This window comes from Cavia porcellus, unplaced genomic scaffold, assembly GCF_034190915.1.
Source record: "Cavia porcellus strain 051 isolate PalLab524CR breed Dunkin Hartley unplaced genomic scaffold, mCavPor4.1 scaffold_8, whole genome shotgun sequence".
Taxonomy (NCBI): Eukaryota; Metazoa; Chordata; class Mammalia; order Rodentia; family Caviidae; genus Cavia; species Cavia porcellus.
Genome location: NW_026947491.1, coordinates 28,015,255 through 28,042,239, shown reverse-complemented (window position 1 = coordinate 28,042,239; position 26,985 = coordinate 28,015,255). Strand labels below are relative to the sequence as shown.

The 26,985-nt window shown below is 39.6% G+C and overlaps 1 protein-coding gene and 1 pseudogene across 11 annotated transcripts in view; one reads left to right on the top strand and one right to left on the bottom strand.

Moving 5' to 3' along the window:
- Bicd1 (BICD cargo adaptor 1) overlaps positions 1-26,985 on the bottom strand; it is a 202,075-nt gene that overhangs the window by 76,936 nt on the left and 98,154 nt on the right. For all 11 annotated transcript variants that reach the window (XR_010049193.1, XM_003466773.5, XM_013149318.3 and 8 more), the window contains exon 2: positions 24,471-24,683. Coding sequence is in view for 10 of the 11 variants with exons in the window: in XM_003466773.5 (XP_003466821.1) it covers positions 24,471-24,683 (213 nt within the window). In the remaining variant the exon portion in view is untranslated. The remainder of the gene's footprint in view (positions 1-24,470; positions 24,684-26,985) is intronic.
- Positions 2,188-2,442, top strand: LOC134477192 (trafficking protein particle complex subunit 2-like; annotated as a pseudogene).

The window sequence follows — 26,985 nt, the reverse complement described above, 5'->3', positions numbered from 1 at the left end:
ATGTAATAAACATGTATCATTCATTCCTTCATTGCTTGTATTAGTTCAATAAATACTGAGTGCATACAATATATAAGAAATTACATTAGTGTCAAGATTATAAAAAGCATAAGACAATGCCACACTCAATTTAGTTTGGAATGGGTGCATAAGAGCTAACAGCAAGAGCTAACGTGCTGGGTGTGGTGGCACATGTTTATAAACCAAGCACTTGGGAAGCTGAGGCAGAAAGATCACTTTGAGACCAGCCTGAGCCACAGTATGAAATTCTGTCTCAAAAATAAGTAACTATTATCCCAGTTTTATAGACAAATAAATTGAGGTACATAGAAGTTACATAATTTATTTAATGATTTACATTCTGGGAGTGGCAGAACTAGGATTTCAAGTCTTACAATCTGACTCCAAAACAGTTGCTATTAAAATACACTGTGTGGACACAGGTGTGGTGGCACATCCCAGCACTTAGCAGGCTGAGGCAGGAGGATCATTGTGAGTTTGAGGCCGCCTCGGCTACTAAGTGAGTTAACTTAAAAGCACTTTATTGATGGGTGAGAACAGACTCTAGTTAATGTTTTACCAAGAATACCCAGCACACATTCTTTTATTTATTCATCATTCTTTTCTGGAATCCATTTCTCATATTGAAAAGCTCAACAACAGTGAAATCAATCCCTCCAGTGCTGTCTGGTCTCCTGCTTGCTGAGGTCCTGGGCTGCTACCACAAATTCCCACAGGTTTAGTGGTGGAAGCAACTGCAGCTCCCCTCTCAGCTCTGGAGGACAGAAGTTTGAAACTTAAGGTGCTAGCAGAGCCATACACCTTTTGAAGGCTATGGGCGAGAATCCTCTTTTGCCTTTTCTGGAGGCCCATGAAATTCCTGGAGCTCACCACAGAGCTGGAATTCTGGTTGCAGAATTCCAATCTTTCATCTTTGTCTTTTTTCCTCTGTTAGTGCGGGGACTCAAGCCCAGGGCCTGGCACATGCCAGGCAAGGGCTCTGCTGCAAAAGCAACATCCCCAGCTCTCTTTTCTGTCTCTATAAAAACACTCTAATCCAGGATGGTCTTGTCTTTAGGTCCTTCTTTTCTTTACATGTGAAAGACCCTTATTCCAGCCAGGATCATATTCTGAGGTGCCGTGGGTTAGCATGTGTTGAGTTGTGTGGTGCTTCTTTCTGGGGCCAATGTACAACCCTCTGTGCCCACTTGATTCTTTTGTTTTCCTAATGTTACATAGGTAGAGTGCTACAAGGGGTGAGGAGCAAAGGCAGAGAAAGAGATCCGTCAGCAGCAGGCACCAGGATGCAGAAGGTGTGGAACAGCGAGTTCAGGAAGCAGGAATCTGAATAGAAGACATCAGTAACACAGTGTTTGCTACTCTCCTCTCCTCAGGCTCAGATGTAAACGTGAGAGAACAAGGGCTCAGTGGTCAGAAAAGGAGACATTATTAAGAAAAAGACAAAGAACAAACATCAAAGCAATGGGACAAGTTTGGAGACGGCGCTCAAGGCTTCTTGGTCATGTTACTTGGTCTTGTTACTGAAGGCCGAGGGTATCTACTGGTAACACACATAAAGAATCTTGTTTTATAAGTCCATGGTTTAAAATGGAATCACATGTAGTAGTGACACCCTAGGTGGTACTGAAGCTTCCCCCTCCCAGCTACTGAGACACCTCTAACTGAACGTGGACTTGGCTCACCTCTGTGATTGTTCTTGAGAGTCTCCACAAGTCGTATTCCTGGGTCTGGGCTCACCAACGTGTCCTTCCACTCCTGCTCCCTCCATGTCGACTTCTCCACGGCACGAGGTGGCTTCACTACTATCTGATGACCAGAGAGAACACCTCGTGCCATGTCCTCCCAGTACTGCCTGCTTCCGCTGTCTGCACTGGTGACAAAAACTCTCAGGTGGTGGACACTCCTCAGGGACTTCTCTGCTATTGAAATGATGCCAGCCCTAAAATGAAGCGCCTTGTGGAATTCCATGCCAACACGGCAACAGGGCTCTCCACTGTAACTGGCCCTCTCCAACTGGCATCTCCACGCATGCTGCTTGTGGCCTGGCACACGGGGGATCCATAAGAACCCATTAGAGAGAAGGACTGCTCCAGGGGTCTCAGCCCCTTGAATCAACTGGGTGTTTCCACTGTCAGTGTCTCAGAACAGGGCCGTATATAGAAGACAATGTCTGGAAGCTTCTACTGTATAATCGCTGGCCACCATGATAATCCAGTTTTTGAAATGTAAATTTTGCCAGCTGGAGAAGTAGAATCCAAAATGATCATTGTTGTCTAAACTAATTCATAGCTCATGCTGCTCTTGACCTTATGGATGAAAACCCATGGCTTTCAAATAACATGTACTTGAAAACTGGACAGATTCAATGAGTGGTTTGTGCCAGCATTTGTCACTGCAGGACATTCCTTTCCATGTTGGTAAAGATACTTAACTAAAGGTTAGGTGAACAGATTTAGAAGAATATGGAACACAGATGCCAGGTTGTGAATCTACAGATGTCAAGGAATCAGGTAAAAATGTAAAAATTCCCATTTATGGGGCTATTTTTATAACTATTTCCTAATTTTAGAAGGTTACATTCTCTTTAAGATAAAACTAAGGTGACTTTAAACTTAGCTTATACATTCAACTCGTCCACTGCAAAATATAGTGCATGTAACTTATTTATAGGATAGTTTTTCATTCTTAAGAGATCATACCTTAATTATTCCACATATGAGATTTATTATGCTTCGTGATATAAGGCAAGAAGATGGAATAAAGAACTTCTTTACCGATGTCTGTGATTCATATATAAAGTACAGTATGTTCAGTAATTTTTTAAAATCTGGTTATAAAAAAGAATTCTAGTTTTGACAAGAAACTGGCTTAAGTAACTCCCTTAGACTGCACAGTTTTCATTTCAGACTAGCTTTTGCCAAATCAGAACTAACTCTAAAAATCTTCTCAGCAAGCAGGCCCTCACTGCTAAATTATCATGCAGTCAGGAGAACAATGAGTGGAAGTTATTTTTAAATGACTGTGAAAGTAAACTACTTCCAAGCCTCCTGGCTAAACATACTGGTCTCAGTATTGTGGCTTATCTGCTACTGCTCTAGACACTGTTACTGTTTTAGAATGAACTTCTGTTTAAACCCTTTAGCATTCCTAGGGCCAGATGCTACATGAGTGATCAGCATCTGCCGCCCCCACTAACTCAAGGTGTGCAATTACTGGGTTTGACCAAGGGTATTAGAACGTAAACCACTGAAGTTCTTGCAAGTTTCCCTGCTGACTCTTCCTTTATCTGATTTTCTATTTCAATAAAAATGGCCGTTAGGGCAAACATACCACTGTTTAAAAAAATCGGAATTGCCTAGGTAGGCTAAGGAATAAAAGGCATACGTAAGCAAGCAAATCCTTCTGGATCAAGAGCGTTCCCAAAGGATGACCATGAATGCAGACTGTGAATGAGCCCTTCAAGAACCTCAACCCTATAGAAACCACCTACATGAGCTTCTTGCATGGTCTGAGGCAGAGCATCCCAGGGAGAGTTAACAGTAAGAGCAAATACCTGGGGAGGGGGATGCATATGATAAACACGTAATATACAGTGAAGCTCATTATTTTGTAAAATAGGCACTAAAAATAAAGTCAGGGGAAAAGAGCAAATGCCCCATGGGAGAAAGCAGATGCAAGATGGCCAGTGTGGCTGAACCAGTGCAGGTGGAGCAAAGCGACACATGTATCACATATGGGAAGCTAGCAGGTGCCTGAGCACAGCCTTGCAGAATACAGGAGACTTAGGACAGTTCACCTTATGAGTTTTCCACTTGACTATATAATGGTGCAACAGTATGCGTTCACTGTCACCACAGTTCAAATTTTGAATTATAATCTCTTCCCAGGCTAGTGGTAGGTAGTAACCTTTTCCTGCACGCTGGGGAGCAGGTGGCTGCAGCTCCTCATCACCTACATGGTGACGAGGGTAAATGGTAGCTACTCTACAGTGTGCTATGCTGCTAAGCTGCAATCTTTAATAGGCTTGATGCATTAAATGTACTTTCTACTTTAATATTTAATCAGGACAGAAGCCTACCATAAATCAAAGAGCATCTGTAAAAATTCGGATACTTCTTTCAATGTCAGTGCCTCATCATTGAAAGACCATTTATGCCCATAAGTAACACTGCACAAATAAGAAGTATCTGCAGAACAAATAAAAATTAAAAGGATCACATTAAGCCAGGTGTGGTGATGCACACCTGTTATCCCAGCACTCAGGAGGCTGAGGCAGGAGGATTGCCATGAGTTCAAGGCCAACCTAGACTACACAGTGAGACACTGTCTTGAAAACAAACAACCAAACAAGGCTGGGGATATAGTTCAGCAGCATAGAGCCTGCGTGGCAAGTGAGAGGTTGTAAGTTTGATTCCCCGTACCACAACAAACAAAACAAAATAACCAACAAACAAACAAACACCAAAAGAGTCACATTAAAGCAATGTCTGTACTACTTTCAAAGAGAGATAAGCCTTGGCATACAGAATTTTTCAAACTGTCCACATGACTGGTATGTTACGGTTGTTAAGAACTCAATGTTTATCTTTCTCCAATTCCTATAGTGAAGGCTTGAGCCCCACTGTGAGGGCATTTGAGACTGGGATCTCTGTGAAGTAACCAGGCTTAGATGAGATCATGAGTGTCGAGAGTGGGTCTCTGGGATTAGTGCCCTTGTGAGAAACACCAGAGTTCACACTGCTGCTCGTGCCCAGTCTGTTACCATCTCACATAAGGAAAAGCCACGAGGCCTCAGCAAGAAGGTGCTGTCATAAGCAGGAAGTGAGGCCTTCACCAAGAACCAAGTTGATAAGCACCCTGATCTTGATTTCCCAGCCTCCAGAACTGTGAGAAATGAATTGCTGTTATTGAAGCTGCCTGGTGTAATATTTTGTTATGGCATCATAAGCAGACTAATACAATGGTCAACATTTAATTCAAGAATGAATTAATGTGTCTAAATGAAAGCCTTGCATTTTTCTTAATGCTCCTGTATTGGGGGAGGAAAAAATGCCTCTCAAGAGCTAAAAGAGAAGAAAATGAACCAATTAAACAAGAATAGTAAAGGAAATTGCTTTTTAAGAGATGTTATCTGTTGGTTCATTGCTTCTTTCTAATTGCGCCAGAAGGAAACTAGACAATAGTACTCATTGAGCTCTGGGAGACTGGGCTAGATTTTGTTCATCTGATTCCAAAAAAGGCTCTGAAGAGAAAGATGATGTGACTGTCCCAGCTAGATGAGAATCACACACAGGCACTGCTCTTGATAGCAACATGCTGAACGGAGTGGGAAGGATCAGAGTTTTATTTACTTGCTTATACTGCCTCTAGTTTTCCAAACATGTTACAAGTGAGTATTTCAAAATAGGGTACCTGTTAAGAGGCTCCAATGTGCTGTTTTATTTCCTCAGCAAATATTCACTGAATATCCATGAGTGCCAGACACTCTTCCAGAGGTTGGGATACAGCAGGAAATGAGACAGGTGTAGTCCCAGGCCACAAATAGTTTGCAAGGCACACTAAATTTTCCCCCACATGTTAAACTAAGGGGAAAGGCAGGGCAAAGAGGATGAGGAGGAGTCAAAATGACCAGAGCACATTATATGCACGTATAAATCTGACAAAATGAAACCTTTTAATAAAAAAAATTTTAAAAGAGTATTTGTATTCCCCTTGGAAAAAAACAAAACAAACAAAAAATTTCATGTAGAGAAAAATGCTAAGACCAAGACAAACAGAAATAAACTAGAAAGTGACAACTATTTCTATCATTAGTCACCTATTACTTATAATAAATATTAACACGCATTTCTGCTTGGTTTTTTTTTTGACCTTAAAAGAACACACATTTCTGTATCACTTTTAGTTTAAAAATAAAAGAATAAGCCATGGTCCTCCCCGGGCTATTAATTATATATAACGAGTGGTTCTGAAAGGTAAAATGGAAAGTGCTGATGGATAGGTTCAATGGGAAATTAAAGTCAAGCACATGAGTGCAGATTAAAACAAGCAGTTTGAAAGCGGAGACCTGGCTTTCCTCACATCTGCATCTTGTATCACTCCTGGCGCTATTAGTAATGAGCAAAATGCCACGGGGGGGGGGGCGCCAAATACACAGAAACTAGTTCAAAAAAAAAGGGAACCATACGGCCAATAAACAGAGTAAGATGCTAAACCAATTCTGCAGCACAGTGCAAGAGACACATCAGAGCTGTAAGATCAGTCACCATCAGGCCTGCTCAGTACCTCGCAGGCTGAGGCAACACATCACGTGGCAGCACGGGACAGTCTGGCTGGGGTGCTCGGGAGACAAGGCAGCCAGCATCAACGGAGCTCTCACAAACCTCAGAGCAAAGGTCACCCTGACAGGAATAGTTCAGCCTCCCGCTGGGAAAGAAATACCATGGAACTTACCCAGACTGAATGCAAGCACAGCCTCCAGACAGAGACCTGAGAGGTGACCACATAGTTAAGAGACTACTTCCATAGAGTGAGGCTGGGGGCTGAGGCAGTGTGGTGGAAGATTGCATCTCTGTATCATTCTACTTCACTGGAAAGACACAGATCTTTAAAAATGTGTAACAACAATAATATAGAATTGTTTTAAACTACCACTTTAAAAATTGTCATTTCTTTTATAATGCAATAACTTTAAGGGCAATTTCTTATCCCACTAGAAAATGAGGTAAATATAAGAAAACAAAATTCAGAAAAAGGAAAATTTTGTGTAAGGTCTAACTCATTCGAAAGGACCAGGAAGTAAGCTATAATTTCATCCTTGTAGTTACCCGTAATAGCTTGAACATACTGAGAATACGTCTGCATGTAAAAAAGATGAAGACAGCATAATTTTTGGAAAGTAAGCAGATACTTGGTAGAAGTAAAAAATAAAACAATATAACCGTAAGTCTCGTATCTCATCCTGAAAATCCAATGAATCCATTCTCACTGCCTCATCAGTTCGCTTTCTCTTTATTGGGGTGCAGTGCTGGTGACTGAACCCACAGTCTTATGCATGCTACCCAAGCTCTGCCACTGAGCTATGTCCTCAGTCCAGTTTCCTTAAATTGACTAAGTGATAAATGTGCTTTGCAAATCACAATGTTTTCACGTCGTCCTATTAAACTGCAATAGTAATTTGTTAAAAACTGACACTAAATCAACACTACGTATGTCCTGGGCATTGTTGCTCTCAGTCCTTTGATTCCAATATTCAGCCCTGCCGTCCAGGTTCACTAGTTTGTTTTATCTTTCATATTTGATCTCAAAGAATGGGTCACTACCAAGATAACTGCCTGCATTTATATCAAATCCTTGTATTTTCTTTTAAAATCTCAGTATTCCTAGGAACCAAAATTGTGCTGCAATAAAATCATTTGAAAATTACTGGTATCAGCAAACTATTTGTGTGTAAGAATGAACAAGGTTTAATAATGGAACAATCTTGGTACAATGCTGCCAATTAACCAAATGTACTTTAAAATACTAAAAACAAAATAAAACAATACAAAAAGCCCCACTCCAGAAACTCTCCCTGATCTCCAGAAAGACACCCCCAAATCCACAGTGCTGTATGCTAGATTTCCTTTGAATTCTGTCAGGGTCACCTGGGGAACACAGGGACCCTCTGGCCTCAGCCATAATGGTGTGTCACCTTCCCCTATAAAAATCTAATCAGAAACTCTCTTCTGTCTCATTCAAATTCTAGATGCGACAGAAAATGAGAAAAAACACACTCTCAGACCAGTAAACTAGATTTGTTAACTAAAGATTATAACTACACCATTTTAAAGAACTCATACAATCGCATGCACTATTCCCTGTATACCTCGGGGTTCTTGGCAGTTAAGCCCCAGAACCATTTTCCCATCTTGGTCCCCACAGGGGACCAAGAAATGTGTTCCTTTAAATCCTTTGCCCTCTTTTCCTACTACTGTTATATTCTGTCCTGCTGACCTTGAATTTTTTCCTTAAAGACCAGTACTAAACCTAGGGCACCACCCCATACTCTCCTAATTTAGAAAGTTAAAGAGTGCTTGTTTGTTGTCTGAGACAGGGTCTTTCTATGTTGCTCAGGCTGGTCTCCAATTTCAGGGCTCAAGGGATCCTCCCGCTTCAGCCTTCCTAGTAGCTGCAACCAAGGCGGATATAGTGTCCTGCTACTCAGTTCTTAAAATCTACATGAGCCTTTTCTTTACCTAGATATATACAGCAATACGAAAGCAGACCTCACCTACTCACCTATGTGTTCTTGCAGTTAATCCTCCTCTTCCCTTCGTCATCAACTTTCATGTTTTAAGGATTGTCAATTGACAAACACACATCTCCCTTTAACAAAACTACCACCATAACAGAAATTAACAGCAAAACATAACAAAAACAATATCCCTGCCCCACAGCACAATCCTGAAGTGGGATGCCTGAAGCCCTCATTTCCTTCCATTTGCTTTTCAGGTTGTTCTCATCAGGTCGAGATTCCCACCACCCCTGGGGAGATCCTTCTCAGCTTCCTTCTATTCATGTGGTCTTCATGTCTTGCTTTTGGAAACATTTCTCTCTAGGGCTCTGGGCAGCTGCTTATATCTCAGTCCTTTTAAATGGCTTCTCCATTCTCTCTGAGTTCTCTATGCTGGAGTGCCAAGGCTGGCTCCTTGGAGGGCTTCTCCTGTTGCTCTTTAAAGAGCGCATCTGGGTTCCTACCTTTAAATTCCATCAGCCCCTTGGTGAAGCCCAAACCTCAGTCTCCACCATGAACTCCCTCCTGGATGTCAAGTAGGCCTCTTGAGCCAACACAATCGGAACAGTCCCTCTGTGAGGGTGTTCCATGTTACAACAGGACAGCTTATTGTAAGGAGGCTCACTGTCCGTCTCACCCATTTGAACTTAAGTTTCCTGAGGGCAAGTGTGTTTGTGATCTTGTTTCTTATTGCATCTCCTGTGTCCAAACTGATATTTAGTTTTAAAAAAAAAGCCTGTGATCAATAAATATTTAATGAATTGAGAATAATGATATAAGGAAAGTGAAAATAAACACAAGAAAACCTATAAATATCAAACCACTGTAAAAATGATTATTAATAGTTCTTAAAAGCAGAAGACTAAGGGCCAGGGATGTAGCTCAGCAGCAGCACAAGTGCCTGCCTGGCAAGCTTGAGGTCATGTGTCGGATCCCCAGTACCCACAACCCCTCAAAAGTAGAAGACTATAAATTCCTGATCAGGATATTTGCTGTTATTTGGTGTGTGGGCTCTTTGCAGAGGTGAGCAATCTGTCACCTAAGATCAAGCTCTTTTCCTGAAGCACAGGGTGTGCTGAATTATCATCTTACCCGTGCAGGGCAGTTCCGCTGCACACAGGTTCTCTGTCCTTAGTGCTAATGCAGCTATATGAGGTCAAGATCATCCGTCTAAGGAGATTTGCTCTATTTTTTCTGTTAAGGTTTCCTATTTAATTGCTTTATTATACATGTTATAAATTATCTCAAAGTATCTTAAACACACAGAATAAGGAGCAATAAAATCCGAATCACAGTATCATCCCTGTGTGTCAGCGGGGACAGAGTACAAAGGGGCCATCGGGCACAGTGGTTAAAAGTTTGGTTAAAAGTTCCAACGATCTCATAAAACTACTATTAGATATTTAAGGACACACATTTGCTATTACTTTCATCCCTGTTGTACAGAAGAACAACCTGAGGCTCAGAAGGAGATTTAGACAAGATTTCACTGAAATGAAGTGCTAAACCCTATCCGAACTCAGATCCCTCCTGGCATCAAGAGTTCACATTTTAAATCATCACCTCAGACTGTTCCTAACAATGTGTACGTTCTAATATCCTAGAGGAGAACTGATATATTTGGTCATTGTTATGGTTAGTGTTCTTGTGGCCCCATCCCAAACCTCATGTAATCAGGAACGCAACCAAATCTTGCATTTGTGATTGGTTCATTGTCCAGCGCTCAGATTGGTGGTATGCGTGCTCCACCTGCCTAGGCATGGAGCCAGCATACAATGTGTGTCCCTCTCTTGACCAGTTTGAGCTTGTTGTTTGCTGTGGTCCTGCTCTGCCACTCTGCCTCCTGGAGCCAAGTGAATATAGACTGAAACCTTACCCATAAGAAATAAACCTTTCCTTCCCTAACTTTGAGCATCAGGTATTTTGTCTCAGCAATGAGAGAGAAAAATAACTAAGACAGCTGTAAACTAGAGAACTGATATATTTGGTTGTAAACTGGGCTAGGTCCATTGAGTACCCATTGGAATAACTGATGATAGCCTCAACTACATTGTGCTGCAGATGGCTACAGTAATGTTCCCTTCAAGTGACGAAAAGCCTGCTGTGGTGACATGATTGGGTATGGAGGTCATCTTATCTTTTTAGGGCGGGGTCGGGCAAGGATTGCCACAGGATCCAGAGGTCCATAAGAAGAGCTCCATCAGACTCAGCAAAAACTGCAGAAAAAAACCAGGCATTATTAGCTCTCTATTTCAAATACCGAAGAAGCTTGGTATTGATTTTTAAATGTGTGGTTATAAAAACCACTGGTTTCCACATTTCATTTGAGAGACTATGTATGAAAAGAAATTAATTTAATTTTGTAACAGTTGGTAGAGAATTCTTCTTTTTGCATATAGACAATGGAACTAATTACTTCTTAAAGCTATTTTTAGTAGAAATAAAATTAGCACAGTTTAATGAAAAAAAAAAGAAGCCTGAATCTGTTTTTCCAAACTCCTGTATTAAGAATACATGCATACTGATAATCTAAAAATGAAATAACATCATTTGGATAGAATTTAAGAGTGAAAAGGTCACCAAAATAACTAAAATATAAGAAAAAAGAGGAGAAAAACATTTGTAAATTTTATACATATTATTACATGCTACAAATTAAATAGTGTATGCTTGATACAAAAGTGGGCAGAGAGAGTAAGAGGGCAGAAATAAGACAGGATGGAGCTGAAACAGGTCTAGGATAGAAAATCACAGACAATGAAGACAGAAGAATGCAGCTTCCTCCTGGAAAACACTGCAAATCCTTTAAGAAGGAATAAATTTAATTAAAAAGAATTATGAAGAAAACCACTGAGACAAAAAAAAAAGTTTTATTCATATACAAAACCAGGTGTATAATTATCTTCTTGGACATAATAAGAAATCTGAAGGCTACTGAATATTTGATTTAGTCCATCAAAACCTATTTTAGACAATACAATAGAGGAAATAGGATCAAGTATGATTATGTATTTTTTTTTTGTCTCCTTAGCTCTCTCCTCCCTTCCATCTCTTGGTTCCCTTCCCATTTACAAAATAAATGAATTAAGTCAGACACACAAGCCTAAATATGGCATGATTTTTTAAATCTAATAAATGAAAAAAAGATATATACAAATAAAGAGCAAAATGGAAAATAGATAAATAGAGAGTAAGGGGGTCTTTTTCGAATGGGGGGGAACAATAGACAAAAGGAAGAGAGAGAGAGGAGGGAAACACATAAAGAACTGAGGGGGAAATGATGAAAACTTTATACAAGAGTAAAAACAGTACAGATAAGATTAATATTTTAAACAAAAGAGATGTATCGTAGTATAAAAGTTAAAACATTCAGTCATTTAGGGCAAGATTTTTACTTAAACTCTGACACATATCACACTGAATCTCACATAAATTAAAAGTTAAATATTAAACCATAAAACTGATAGAAATGAGCATTAAAAGTTTATAGTTTGGACAAGGCTAAAGGAAAACTGCTTAAAAACCACTAACGAGAGTCTCATGGGCAACAATCAGTAAATTTAAAAACAAACACTCCAAACCTTAGTATCTCCAAAGTAAAACCAGAACAGGTAAACAACTGAAGAAGACTCATACCAAAGAATTAAGAAAAATCAATCATTACCTAGTACATAGAAACACCAAAATCTAGTAAATTGCAAAATTTTAAAAACTATACATTATTCCTTAAAATGCATGATTAATTTATACACTGATAATTCCACAAATTAATGAAAATGGCAAGTTTCTGATATTTATTGTTTTTTCCTGGATTACTATTATATGCCAAGCTCTGTGCTAAGACAAAAGGAGTAAGGTGAACTTTGCCACTACCCACAGACACCTTATAATTTATACCAAAATACCACTATTTATCTATCAAATAAGCTGCCTTAAAAAAACTATAACGCTTAATACTTGCCAGGTGAGCCACAGAACCAACTGACCATGGACTGAACCTCTCCACTGTGAGAAAAGCCTCTCCTCCTGGAAGTCATTCATCTCAAGTGTTCTATCACATTGGTGGAAAAGCTGACTAACATATGGGAGCTTGATGATAAAATGAGAAATTTTTTCTTTTATCAATGGGAGTACAAATTGGCTTAGAAAAGCAATATAGTTTTCTGTAGGGTCCTTGAAAAGAAGTTTCATACCATTTGGTACAGTTAATTCTACTTTGGGAAAGCTATACTTAAGAAAACATCACAAATACACGCAAACAGCACTGAAATACTAACACAGCAACTAACAATGACTCATTAATCTGTGTTAGATACTGTTTCAAGTGTTCCACATATAAGGATTCGTTTAGTCCTCACATCAGCACCCTTAAGCAGGTATGTCTTTAATTTCATTTAGTACATAATACTGTGGCAGGGGAATATAACTCATTTGCCTAAGGTTAGTCAGCTAACATGTATATAGTCAGTGTTAAAACTATACACAGGAAGATGAGTACACATATAAAACCTGCCGTGGCTCTAAAAACAAAACGCAAAGCTTCTAATTTCAATAATTTGCAAAGTTTCACTTGAAATTCATACATGATTCTACTTAATACAGTTTCCCTTTTGTGTATCTTCCTTAATGGTTAATGTTAGTTTTAGATTTCAATAAAATTTCTTAGAAATGTAGTTTTTAAAAAAATTAAGAGTGCCCAGTCCAAGTACAGAACAAAAAAGACTTAATTTGTAAATTGACAGAATGTGTAGGGAGAAGTCTCTCTCTAAAAGCAGTTAGAGCAGAGGACCAAGACATCAGCCCTTGGAAGAGCCCTTACTGAATGCAACCTCGTAACTATCCTACTCCATTCTGTGCTGCTACAATGAATACTGAGTAACTTAATCAGAAGAGAAATTTATTTTTTGAGTTCTGGGGGGGGGGGCGGCGGCAAGGGCATGGCACTGGCATCCAGTGGTGGCCACTGTGCTGTGTTCTAACATAGTAGATGGGTCACAGGCACACTGAGTCTCTCCTCTTTTACAAAGCAACTTATCCCTCCATGTGGGCTCTGCTTTCATGGCCTCATCCAACACTAATTACTTCCAAAGGCCCCATTCCAAGTACCAAATTTGGGAATAAAGTTTTCAACAAATGAATTTCTGGGAGACATATTCAAACCACAGCCATAACCCTGAGCTCTTCGCAGTTCATATAGGGGTGTAAATCACAGATTGCTAGTACAGTGAGGCAGAAAAGCAGCCTACTTGGGGACTCAGGTCCCTGTTCCTGGCCTGGTGCGACAGTAGCAGTTTCTGTCCTCCCTCCTCAATTAGGGGTTATACTTTGATGTGATAAAGAAGCAGTTTTACAGCTCCTTCACCTGCAGCGCCATTTCTCCTGTTCCTCCTCCTCTTCCTCCTCCTTCCCCTTCCCTAACCTGCCTGCCTTCTCCTCCTCTTTTGCCCCTAACTGACTGAGGCTTGACTGGATGGTTAAAGTTGTAAACCTGTCACCTACGTAACTGTCTTAAGTCACCTGTTTCCCACCTTAAGATCTATGAAACTTTCTGTAACTCCGTGCCTGGTGCTCAGATTTTCAGAGCACGAATGCCTCTAAGCCAGGCTAGTCAAATAAAGAATCTGGCTTTCTCCGCCTCGAGGGCCCCCTCAGTTTCTAGCGTCACCTGAAGATTTCTGTTATCCTGTTTTCCACAACAGAGAACTGATCAACTTCAAGGACATCTCAGATGTGCAACAGAACAAAGACATAAGAACCCAACATAGAGATTTTAATAGGGAAGATTTCCTTTAGGATGGAAAGCCAAGTGGTGTCTGCCTCAGTGTCTCACAAGGATCGCTCCTTAAGCTGTGCACTGGATCCTGGAAGATACTTGCCAGGTGTCATCTGCTCTGACTCTGGCAACTCCCCTAGAATAGTCTGTGGGGAGAGAAGCGCTTTCTACTGTTAGAGCAAAGTGTATATTCACTTGATTCTTCTGAGCAATATAATATAGGTAGATACTGTCTCACATGTGCTGCTTGCATTGAAGTTTGGCTTACCTGGATGGTCATCTTGAAGATGTTTTGCTGCAAGTTAAAATTCAGCAGTTTCCATTTTTCTTTGCCCCAGAGACTGGAAAATCATGGTTACATATGACTCTCTGCACGTACACATGGAAAGCATTTGCCAACTCAATAGTATTTCTCTCAATCTGAAGCTTAACAGTGGATTTGTCCATCACAATAAGAGGGGTAATGACTCTGTCTGACCTTGGGGTGACTCACCGCCCTTCTGCTGACCAGCCTCAGGCAGAAAGAGTAACACAAAATAAATGAATGGGTGAGTACACCACGGTGAGCCAGCATCGCCAACTCTACTCTTCTGAATCCTGTCCATTTCAAACGTATCTTCTCTTTGTCCTAATAGCAAGTGCCCCGTGTAGACTGGCACATGACTCAAAAATGACGAGTAGCCAAAGCTAAGCATTTAGTATTTTTATTTCTTTTTTCACTTTCTTATTCTTACAGAATATGCATTTCCAATGGAAGTGCCAGTAACTGTAACTTCCATGGTAGGCTGAATAGGAATCCTCAGAGATTCCCAGGACCTAATCCCTGGGACCTGTCAAGGTTACTTTACATAGGAACAGATACTTTGGAGATTGATTAAACTAGGGAATTTAATTTGATGGAGTGGCTATCTTGGATTCTCTGGTAGACTCCAAGTGTAATTACAGTGTCTTCCTAAGAAGGAGGCAGAAGGAAGCCTGACACAAAACCAAGATGCCATACTGCTTTGAGAGGAAGAGGAAGAGTCCAGAACCAGTGGATATAAAGAAGCCAGTTCCAGAAACTGGGAGGGTGTGTCTACTTCCCAGCACATCCCATTAAGGTCTGGCCCTGACAAATTCCCATTGTAACTCAGCAGACTGCAGACTTCTAGCCTCAAGAACTTAAAATTGGTTGTGCTATTTTAAGCTATAAAATAGTCTTTTACTTTCGCTGCTATACAAAACATTATATATGATACAGGGGGGTAAAAATTGGTCACTGGAGAAGCAAAAATTCCTTAGATAGTACAGTGATGGTGGTTTTTCCTCACATTTAAACTAGTATTTCAGTATTTAATTCTGTGATAGTTGGGAAAAATTAGGGGAAAATGTCCTAAAAGGAGATAATGAGCCTGGCATAGCATTGAATGCCTATAATCCCAGCACCTGAGAGTCTATAGCAGTAACTTGCTAGTTTAGTCCTAATCTAGGCAACTTTGTGACACCCTGGCTCAATTTAAAAAAAAGATGATAATGAAAAATATACTTCAGCAGCACATGTTCTAAAATAGAAACAAAAATTGTGAAACATTTCATTGGCAAGCATTGTCAATGAAAATTTGATTTAAATGTGATATAACATTTTTATTATTTTCAAGGCCCTATTTCATTATCATTAATTGCTGAGGACCCAAAGTGACTTGCTATCTGACGGGTTTTTGTATTTTCTTTGTTTTCATTATTGAGTTAGCTATCCAGAAAAAGCTTGTTGGCCAGCTCTGTGTACAGGTAGCAAAGTATTTCATTTTCAAACACTCTCTTGCACATACTAGTTAAGACACAAGAATAATTTTGCCTATAAGTATTGCTGTTTTATTAATAAGCAGATTTAACAACAATTATAATGTGGTTGCAAATCCCTGTAAGTCTAGTCCTTGGGAGGCTGAGGCAGGATGACTGCACAGAGTTTGAGTGAATTCAAGGCCAGCTTCAACTATACCGCAAGTGCCTGCCTCAAAGCAAAACAAAACAAAATCAACTATAGGACTCTATTGTATACCAACAGACTTGTGTATCCATGAAATCCACTTTGATATTATAGGTATCTATAATCTGGTTATGCTCTGAAGTTTTTGTACACCTTGAGAACCTCAGATGTTTAGCTACAATTATGCTTTTTGAAAAACTGTGTTAGTGAAACCAAAGCTCTATCAGAGAATTATTTTCAAATAGTTTCATGCTAATGAACGAGTGATGATCTGGATGCCAGCTCAGTAGGTAATTGTTATGGTTTGTGTTTGGTTGTTCCCACAAAGTCTCATGGAGTCCTAGGGGGCAGGCCTTTCGAAGACGGCTGAGTCTAGAGTTTGTGACTGACCCATGGTCGAAGGCTGGGATCACGGGTGTGAGTGCTACCCCCAAGTGGATGTGACCTACATACAATATAAGGGACAGAAAGAGTCTTCTCTACATGCTCTTTCTTCCTTTTTTACCCTTTTTGCTTTTGTCCTGTGCTGCTATGAACCCTTGGCTTAGCCACACCAGCCTGCCTTGGAGCCAGCTAACTATGGACTGAAACTTCCAAAAACTGTGAGCTAAATAAACTTTTCCTTCCCTTATTTTGAGTGTGAGGTATTTTATCTCAGCAATGAGAAAACAGTAACCTACACAGTAATCAATGTGTAGTTTTTCTTGTTGGATGCACAGTGCATAATTCAAATACAAGGTACAGTTTGGGTCTGCTATATACCCAGGACAACTCAGTCTATCCTTCTTGGCTAATCATTAGTTTGAGATATATAATATATAAATATAAATATGAGATTATGGGAATGCAGTCTGTATTACGTCTCCATAATAACTTTAAGATGCTACACATATTTTTAATATCAAATGATATACTTTGTCTGTTTGCTTTTTATTACAGCACTAAGCTCACACATTATGTTCAACTATAAGTTTCCTATAACCTTCCAAAAATTAAGTCCTGAGTGGATTCGGTTATCCTTGATTGTTAGATTAAGTTGTAAATTTCCTTAGAAGAATTAAATGCCTGAACAGAATCTTAATCAGGCTAGACCTGCCAAGTAGGATGTTCTCTGGAAATAGAGGTCAGGACGTAAAAAAAAAAGTTAAAAACTGCCCACTAAGCATGTCAGCTGAAATGCTGACTTCTCCTTCTGCCCAAGCTGCATAGGGAACAAAATCTGAGCCTGGGGTGGGAGAAGAAGTTTGAAACCAGATCAAGCTATTTTTAGTTCAAGAATCAATGTGTGCAAAATGGATTGTGCACAGATCCTTATTCTTACATTCCAGGAGGAAGAAATAACCTATTCATAAGACAAGGGAAAGGAGAGCAGGATGGAAGGGAAAAGATGGAAGAGGAAGGACAGAAATGCTTGTATATATGCTAAGTATGCTTCAGGCTAATTCTAGATTGTAAAAAGTAGGTTGCCTCATGTTTTTATTATTTGCAAATGGTCAATGATAACCGATACAAACCTAATGACCTTGAAAAAACAGACTATGTAAGATTACTTTAAAAACATGTTGCTAAACTTATGCCATTCTAACAATCCATCCTGAGCCATGCTCTTAAGCCATTTCTACGGTTAGCCTGACCTTTCCTGCAGTTTTTCACTTAATTACCCATTTGGCATAGGTTTTAATGACTGGTTGCTACACAGAAAATGGATGTAGCTATTGTATCAGGTCACAAATGTATCCCCTTTCTCACTGTCTAATGCAGAAATAATAGTCATGACACTATACTGTGTCCAAATGATGCCCAATATCTGAACGTTGTGAATATTTAAAATGCTTAAATTTTGAAGTTCTCTCCCAAATATTTGGGATCGTGAAGACAGTCTTTATTCTCTTTCTACAATAACCTCAAAAATGGTTTGCATACTTTGGAATAAATATCAAATGCCATCTCTTTGAGAATTATTAAATAGCTACTTTCTTATTTCTCACTGACACATGTGTGCTCTTCAAAAAAACAGAAAAATATTTCCAGGTGTTACATAGAGAATAATGTCTACATTTTTCTAAACAGTCAATATTCACTGTCTGAGCAGATGGGATTACAACAGGCACTGCAAAGATCTCACAGATGTGTATAATGCAGACCTCCCCTTCCTTTAATGGAACTGGACTCTCCCTTGGGGACACTGCTTCCCGTGCATCACTCTCAAAGTGCTGATTTTTCTATTCCCGTAGCCCCTTAACACTGGGCCTGGAGGTGGGATTCTTGCCCCTTTCACTGTGTGTGGCTCCTCTCAGAGCATTAACCCTCCCTTCTCCCTAATAATTCTCATGTCATTAGATTACATCGTCCGTATCTGGCATCGCTTCTGTTACCTGCTAAACATGACCTCATTCTCCTTCATTTCTCTTGGACTCCAGCACCTGGCTCATTGCCATCATCTCCAAAATGCCTATCTTAATGCAAAATGGCATTCTCATTACAGATACTGCCACTTGGATCTCAAATGTTCCCCCACCCTGCCAAGGTGAAAGGTTTAATCCCCAGCTTGGCGACACTGAGAGGTGGCAGGAGGTTTAGGTCAGAGGGGTGGGCCCTCAAAGGAGACGGTGGAAGCCCAGTCTTTTCTTTCTTTATGTTTTACTCCTTGGCTACGAGGAGAATAGTTCTGCTCTGCTCTCCTGCCATGATGTGCTACCTGCCCTGCTCCCACATTCACATTGGCTCGGCTGTAGCGAGGGCTGCATGGCGACTGTGATTTCTCCCTCCCAGGGGTGCTCCGAGCATCCACTGTGACATTTTCATTGTACAATGAGCTGAACATATCTTTTTTAGAAAGTAGTCCACTTCTAGTGCTTTGTTACAGCAATGAAAACCAGACTTGTACACTCTGGCAAATGACAATTTTAAGGAATGAAAAAGTTGCACACTGTGAGGAAATATTTGTAAATCACATACCTGACAAAGGACTTATATGCAAAATACATAAGGAATTTTCAACATTTACCTAAGATACAACTAAATTAAAGATGGGTAAGGCTTTAGCAGTATCTGTTAGAATAGCTGTAATAAAAAAATACTAACAGTACCAAGTGTTGGAAAGCATGAAAGGTAATAGAAATTCTTACATGGTGCTAGAGGGAATGCAAAATGGTCTAGCCACTATGGACAAATTAAACATACACTTCCCATATGACTCAATATCCCCACTCTCCTAGTGTTTCTCCTAGAGAAATTAACACTTACATTCACACAAAACATAAATATACATTAACGTGTATAGCAGTTCTAGTCACATCCACCAAAATCTGAAAATAACCCTAATGTTCTCCAACAGGTAACTCAAATAAACAAATTGCGGTATACCCATGCAGTAGAATAATACTCAGCAATAAAAGAAGCAATCTTGATATATAAATTGTCAAGTGATATAACAACTTGAGTGACTCTAAAAGGCATTGTGCTGAAGGACCCAGTCAAAAGGGTATGTAATGTATGATTCCATTTTCACGAGTTCCATTTTGTGAGCTCCACTTCTGTGAGCAGACAACGTTGCACTGATAGAAAATAGATAACTATCAAAGGCACTCAACTTACATCTGCCTTATCTGAGGCAGCTGAGGTGTTGAATATACGATTGTAAAGATGAAAAGCCAAAAATATTAAAACCACAGGATAAATGCATATGGAGAAACTCACTATGTAGATGCAATGGTTCATATTTTCAAGGATTTCCAACAGAGGCAAAGACAGTGAACAATGTTGTATTTTCAAAACATACATTTTAGAAACACATCATATGTCAGTTTAGAAGGGTAACCAGGACACTGAGGTATTGTGAAACCAGGTCACACAAGGAAGTACAAATGAATCTAGAGAAAGAAAACAGAAGAACTTTTTCCAAATATTTAAAGTTGTTGGGAATAGGCTAAAATTGTCAAGTGAAATAAGAAACTTTAAAAAAAAATCTATAAATCCAAAGAAGTAGAGTGCAAAAAAAAAAAAAGAAAAGAAAAGAAAAGAAAAACGGTAGCATGCATCAAATTTTTGTTAAATAAACAAGCAGTTTAATGATTAGAATTGCCAACCAACAGGCTGGGCAGACTTGGAAGGGAGGTGGAGATACAGAGTGAACAGCAGTTTAGCATCTTTATCATTCCAGTTATTTTACACAGGCCCTGGAGGTTAGAACTGTCACCTCCATGTCGACAGTAAGGAAACTAAGACTGTGACTTAGTCAAGCGTCCCCAAGGGCCCACGTGTTAAAGTTTGGTCTCCAGATGTGCACTGCTGGAAGGCAGTCGAGGGGGTTCCTAATGGGAGATCCTGTGGTCACTGAAGGTATGTGCCGGAAGGGGAGAGTTGAGCCTCAGACCCTTCTTCTACTCTTCTATTTTTGGGTCATGGCCATGGAGTAGGGCGTTGTTCTGCCATTCATTCCCTGTCATAATGTGCTGTCTTGCCAAAAAAAAAAAAAAAGCCCATAAGGCACTTGATCATGAAGTTTCCAAAACTGTGAACTGTTTCTCATTGAACAGCTCAGATGTTTGTTACAGAAACCTGACTAATACAAAGAGCTATGGAACTTGTTCAGTAGTTCATAACTGCGAAGTGGCACAGCTGAAACTCAAGCTCAAGAATGATTAACCCTAATTCAATTCATCTCAATAAATATTATTTCTATTATGTCTACTTTTGGTCTGGTACATGCCCAATACAGGGAATATCAAGATAAACAAGAGAGTGAATCCAGTCTCTTCCTTGAAAGAAACTCAATTTATCTTTTCTATACTGCTAGAATAGTCATAGATACATGACTACTTGAAGTCTAACAAAAACCACTGAGATGCTCTCCCACCCTAAGATTTTATGAATATGGATTCTTTATGGTAGAAGAGACATATCCTTAGCATAGTAGTATTTCTGGAATAGATTTCTGGAAATTGAGTCACTGGTATAGTACGAAATTTGTGATACAAAAACAGAAACACTAGACTTTCACACATGATAAAAAATGTATTAACTAAGCAGCTTTTAAAATATAAAATCATCACACCCTACTAAAATGTATGCCACACGCTCAGCTAATCTTTTCTTTTTGTTTTTTATAGGGGCTCACAGCTGAAAGTCTGCCTTGAGTCTCAGAGAAGGCTTTGGACTTGGGACTTTCAGCAGTCTGGAACTGTTAAAATTTTGATAGCTCATAGACATGGAGCAAACACATTTTACATAAAGAGTGGACATGAGATGTTTGGGGGCTAAGGAGTGGAAAGCCATGGTTTAGACTTAGAATATTCCCCCAAGTTCTCCTGCGTTCAGAGGTGAGGGTTGTGGAAGGTGACTGGATCATGGAAGTGTGACTAAAAGAGCATACCTCCCTCCCTCATCATGGCATGAGTGGCTTTCCTCTGTGGCAGGCCCTTCCACTAAGCCGTTTTCCCATTTAAGGCACCAGCCATGGGCTGACACTTCTGAAACCCCGAGCCAAAATAAACCTTTCCTCCGTTAAATTGAGGGTGACAATATTTTGTCCCAGTGATGAGAAACTGATTAAGATTGGCTCCTTGAATTATTTTCTCTTTGCTTTTACTGCCTCACTTCACTTTTAAATTACCCCTCTTTGAGTGTGTGTGCATGCATGTGCATGTCCATATGTTTTGAGACAGGATATCCCTATGCAGTTCAGGCTGGCCTTGAATTTACTACGTAGCCCAGGCTGGTGTTGAACTCATGTTGATCATCCTATCTCAGCCCTCCTGAGGGCTGGGATTACAGGTATACACCACACCTCGCTTTGTTACTCCTCATTCTTAAACCACTTCTGCTGGTCATCATAAACCTACTCTTTAGAAACTGTATTCAAACAGGGCATATGAGGCCAAGATGTTCTGTTAATCACCACTGTCTCGATTCGCACAGAAAACATCTTTGTATTTCCAGCCCTTTCTTAAATCTTGGCTGCACTTTCCTCAGCAGCAACCACCAGAGATGAGATGTCCAGTTTTCAGGGGATCTAGCCAAATGACCATCAAGACAACTCACTGGTCACAGTTCTTCTCAATAATTGTCCAGGATATGTATGCATGCAGTTCTCAGTTGCTAGAATCATTCATGGCTCTCTCTGCCAGCTTGCAAAGAAACTTGGTCATGGTGGCTGAGGCTGCCCATTGTGGATACTCCAGATGGTAGGCAAGGGCACTGCATGATGTCTGACCTACTACAAGGGATGCTAGCCTCACAGGGAGGCCTGGAGTTGGAGGAGTGAAAGGCAACCCCTTAGAGCAGGAAGATCTAGTGACCCAAAGGGCCAGAAAACAATGAGAAAACCCAGATACAAAGATGCACCAAATAAAAAAACTGGAGAGTAGCTTTATTTTATACAACAATTTTGCATGGAAGAAAATAAGCATAAGATCCCAAAAACCATCTCATGCTTTTCTCTAAACCCTGCATTGACTCCCAAAGATCAGTTCTTTTGCATTCAGCAGTCATACTGCTGTATTCGGACAAGCCCAAAGATAATGAAATGAGGACAGCAGACACTGTACTGTCAAAGTTCATTAAGTGATTAATGTTCATTAATGTAATGAAGTACATTACATTTCAATAAATTTTGGACAATTCTTGTAATAATGGAAATCTATTTGTCATATGTCACTAATTTCAAGGGAAAGGAAACACTCATTATTTAGAAGGGACTGCTTATCTTATATTTTGGAATATTAAATCATTTATTCATCCTACATTTCTCTTACTAAATATTCAATTAATGAGCCCAACTGATTACAGCCTTGGCAGCTGTCAATCACTTCTTTACAGCTTTCATAAGTGCATATTATACACATGTATTAAAAAGCACACTGAACCCTATTAATATGCACAATGAATACAAGTTAGTAGCAAATAAATACATTATAAAAGTGGAGGAAACATTTTAATATGAAGTTACCATACAGTTCTAAAAGACAGACACAGGGACTTTGGTTATCTATCTTTCAACACCATTCCTCCACTAAAAAACAATTTCACTTGTCTGAAGCAGCACAATATCCTGCTTTGGAAAAGCTGATGAGAAGTGGTTTGGTATGGAGAATCCGTGACTCTTATGATCTGGATCAAAAATGTCTCCTCAAAGGCTCATCTATTCAGAAGTGAGGCTTTTGGAAGGTGACTGGACATGTGATGCTAATCCCATCAACAGAGCAATCCACTGACGAATCCATAGCTGAACATACTATCTGGAGGTAGGGCCTGATGGAAGATTTCAGGTCAATGGGGTATAACCTGGAAGAGTATATCCTGTCAGCAGCGCCTTCCATCTCTGCTTTTTGGCTGCCAAGAGTTGAGCAACTCTGCTCCACTATGCTCTTCCACAATGACATTTTAGCATTGGAGCCAGCTGACTACGACTAGAACCTCTGAAACCATGGGCCAAAGTGAACCTCTTCCTTTACGTTGTGGTGCCAGGTATTTCACCCCAGCAACAGAAAAGCTGGCTGACATACAGACCTAATTTATAACAACCATCATTTGCTGCCTTCTTTTAATTAAAAAACATTTTATGATTTGTGTTTATGGTCTTATGATTTTCTCGTTGCTGAGACAAAAATCTAACACTCAAAGTTAAAAGAGGAAAGGTTTATTTAGCTCCAGTCTGTGGAGGTTGCAGTCCAGAATCAGCTGGTTCTAAGGCAGGATGGTACATGCAGAGGGGCAATAGTTTATGGCAGAGTAAAACAGCAAAAGCAACAGGAGAGGAGAAAAAGGGAGACAAAACTCTTTTTGTCCCTTTTATCCAGACTTCTGGGATTACGGTGATAGCAATCCAATCAGTGGACTAATCCAGCAATTACCCTGAATTCCTGGACCCTTAATCCCAGCATTGAACCATGAATCAATCACACTAGATTCAGCCACCTCCAAAAAAAACCTCTAAGACCACATGAGGCTTTGGAGGGACATCTAGAGACAAATCATAACAGTGCTCTCTATATCAACCAGATTCTAAGGCCCCTCAGACATTCCCCTGGTATCTCACTCCCCAATGAGGAGCAATCTGAGCTGATGCTACTGCCATTTTTAATTGGTGCTGCTACAATCCATTATAACCTACTGATATTCTCCAGCTCACATTCAAACAGATAATGGGTAGAAGAAGTCTAAAGGCATGATGTTTTTTAAACACTTTGCAAAACTAGCAAGGTCAATCTCAAAATACTCAACCCAGGAAAACTTAAAATTCTCAAAAGGTAACCAAAGACAGAAAAGCTTATCTCAAAGCAAGACGCCGTTTTGCTAAAAAAACAAAAGCTCCTGCATATTATACGCTTTTTGCTTAAGGCAGCTCTTCTGATTACACAAAGTCTTATTCTTCTCTCCTATAGAGAAGTTTCTCTATCCACCCAATCTGCCAGAAAAACAGTTTACTAGTTTACCTCCTTCAAGTCCTGAACGACGGCTGTTAGTCTCTCATTTTCCGCCTGGACATTAGTGACCACAGCCCGGCTCTGCTTCAGTTCGTTCTGCATTTCCAAGATCTTGCCCAGGTAGTAAGCTTCCTTTGAGGCCGATTCCTGCAGAAGCGTTTCTTCCCGAGTCTCTCCATCCTCGGCAACCTTACGGTGGATGGAGAAGGACTGCCCAAATGCCTGCATTTGGGAAAGAGAAAAAGTGTTCAATGAAATGCACCCCAGCACTTTAAGCAGACTGGGGAAAATATTTCGTTTGGTCTTGTTTGTTAAGAAAAGTTACTCTGAAAGGACTCCATAGGTAGTGAGGGTGGAGTGGGCAGGGAAGAAGGGTAAGGAATGTATATATGCACCTGTGTGTGAATAACACTGGTGCACGAGATAATTCAAATCCATTTTTGTGCATCATGTATTGAGGATTGAACCCAGGGCCTTGTGCATGCTAATCATATGCGTTACCACTGAGTACCCCAGCCCCCTCAGATTGAACTGTTAAGTACAGAGTTTTTAAATATCTTGCATGTATGAGAACTTGAAAAATATCACCCATTTCTCTGTTAACATTGCTAAGAAATAGATAGCAGAGTGCTAATGAGACCATCAAAATTGAAATTCTTATCTTTGGTTTAGGAAAACAAACATTTCCCAAGAAAGAAAATAATAGTTTCACTAGCTTTCCAGTACATTACCACTAAACCTATGTTGTATCTTTATGAGATAAAACAGTATTTAAATTGCCCAATTTCATGAAAGTTATTCAAATGCCATCTTTATTCAAGAAAATATGTATCTGTTGTTCATTTGTGCAAAAAGAAATACAGGAGAATTAACAAAGGTTACCTACAAGGGGATGTGATGAATTGGGTAGAAAGAATGGAAGAATGCAATGTGATACATGCTTCATATTCTGACTCTTACACACACTACCCAAATAAATAATAATGAAATTCAGTATCTATATGGGGAGCACAACAAACAATAACAAATTAACCCGGCTGTATTCCAAATGAACAACAGCTGAACAGAAATGGATGGGGAAGAGAAGACCCAACAAGCAATTCTGAAAAAGAGTATTTTACCATATATTGTAAGGCTAACGACAAAAAGAGACAAAATGTAAAAACTGTAATTGGTAAATTTGTTTCACACAGAGATTGTCTTCTTAAACCTCCTTACACACGTACTAGGATTCAGAATGGAAGTAAAAATACTGTGAATAAAAGTCAAGAATGAAAGTATTTTTTCAGGTTTCTCCCTGTTGGAGAAAGAAGTCACAACTAAGCAAAGAAAACAATCTAGAAGGAACTATTAACACTGCATAGTAAGCAGAAGCATTAGGATAAGCCTGCTACTTTACGAGGTAAGTATTCATAGATAAAGATAAGGGGTGGGTGTGTTCATATATCAATATATGACATACCAGTAGCAACAAGCACGCTCAGCACTTGAATTTTGATTCTAAATACAAACCCCAAATAAAAATAGCTAGGGTTTTTTGTAGAAATGACTGTGTATAGGGTTGGCACAAAATAAGCTTGGCATGTCTGTGCTGTCCAAGAATAATAAAATGCCTTTAAAAAAATCATGGCCATTTATCAAAAGGAAACAGGAGACTATGTAAAGGTGTATCCAACACCCAAAACTGAGATAATCTGAATAACACGATGAACAATTATAGAGCTGTGTTATAATCTATAGAATCAAATATTTGTAAGTACACATTAATATAATAAAGTTGGGAATAAATGGGGAAATACAACTCTTCCTTGCAGTAGAATTTTAGTGATATGGAAATAATTTTTTAGCTAAAAATAAAAATTTATTAATCTAAAATTACAAAGTCTTAGTTAAGCTAAGCAAAAGTTTTACTTACCCTTAATGCTCTTTTTAACTCCTGCCTCAGTACCATAATTTACAACTGTAACATTGTTTTTCACTACAGAACTTTCCAAACCTGGTCTTTTCTTTGAATTCTGGCTTTTTATGTTTCTCTCTGGGGCTGTGATCAATCTTCCTTCCCTAAGGCGTTAAGTGTCTTATTTTGAACAGTCTGATAGGTAATGACTTTCTTTGTATTTTGATCTTCAAAAGCCTATTCTTTTTTTCTTTTTAATTCTTGCATGTCCTCCATTTCTTTACAGTATTTCAGTGCAACTTCTTCATCAAAATCTGAATCATCAAAGAATAATAAAATGCCTTTCGAGTACAAGCAGAAGTCTCTGCAACATCTTTGGATTGGCCTTGGCAAATTTTGCTTTTGGTTTAGATTTTTCTTTACAGTACCACCCTTAAGGGTAAGCATATGTTAGACCCTTGGTTCTGATCTACAACTCACAACTTGTTGAGCAGGCAGAAAGTCTATGCGCAGAGATTCTCCTAGCTTTTAGGCTTACAGAAAAATGGATGGTACAACAATAGTTCAAGTAGAGGCTTCGTTGGTGCTTTGGGTTCCTTTTCCAGGTGGAATGATCCCTTGGCCCCA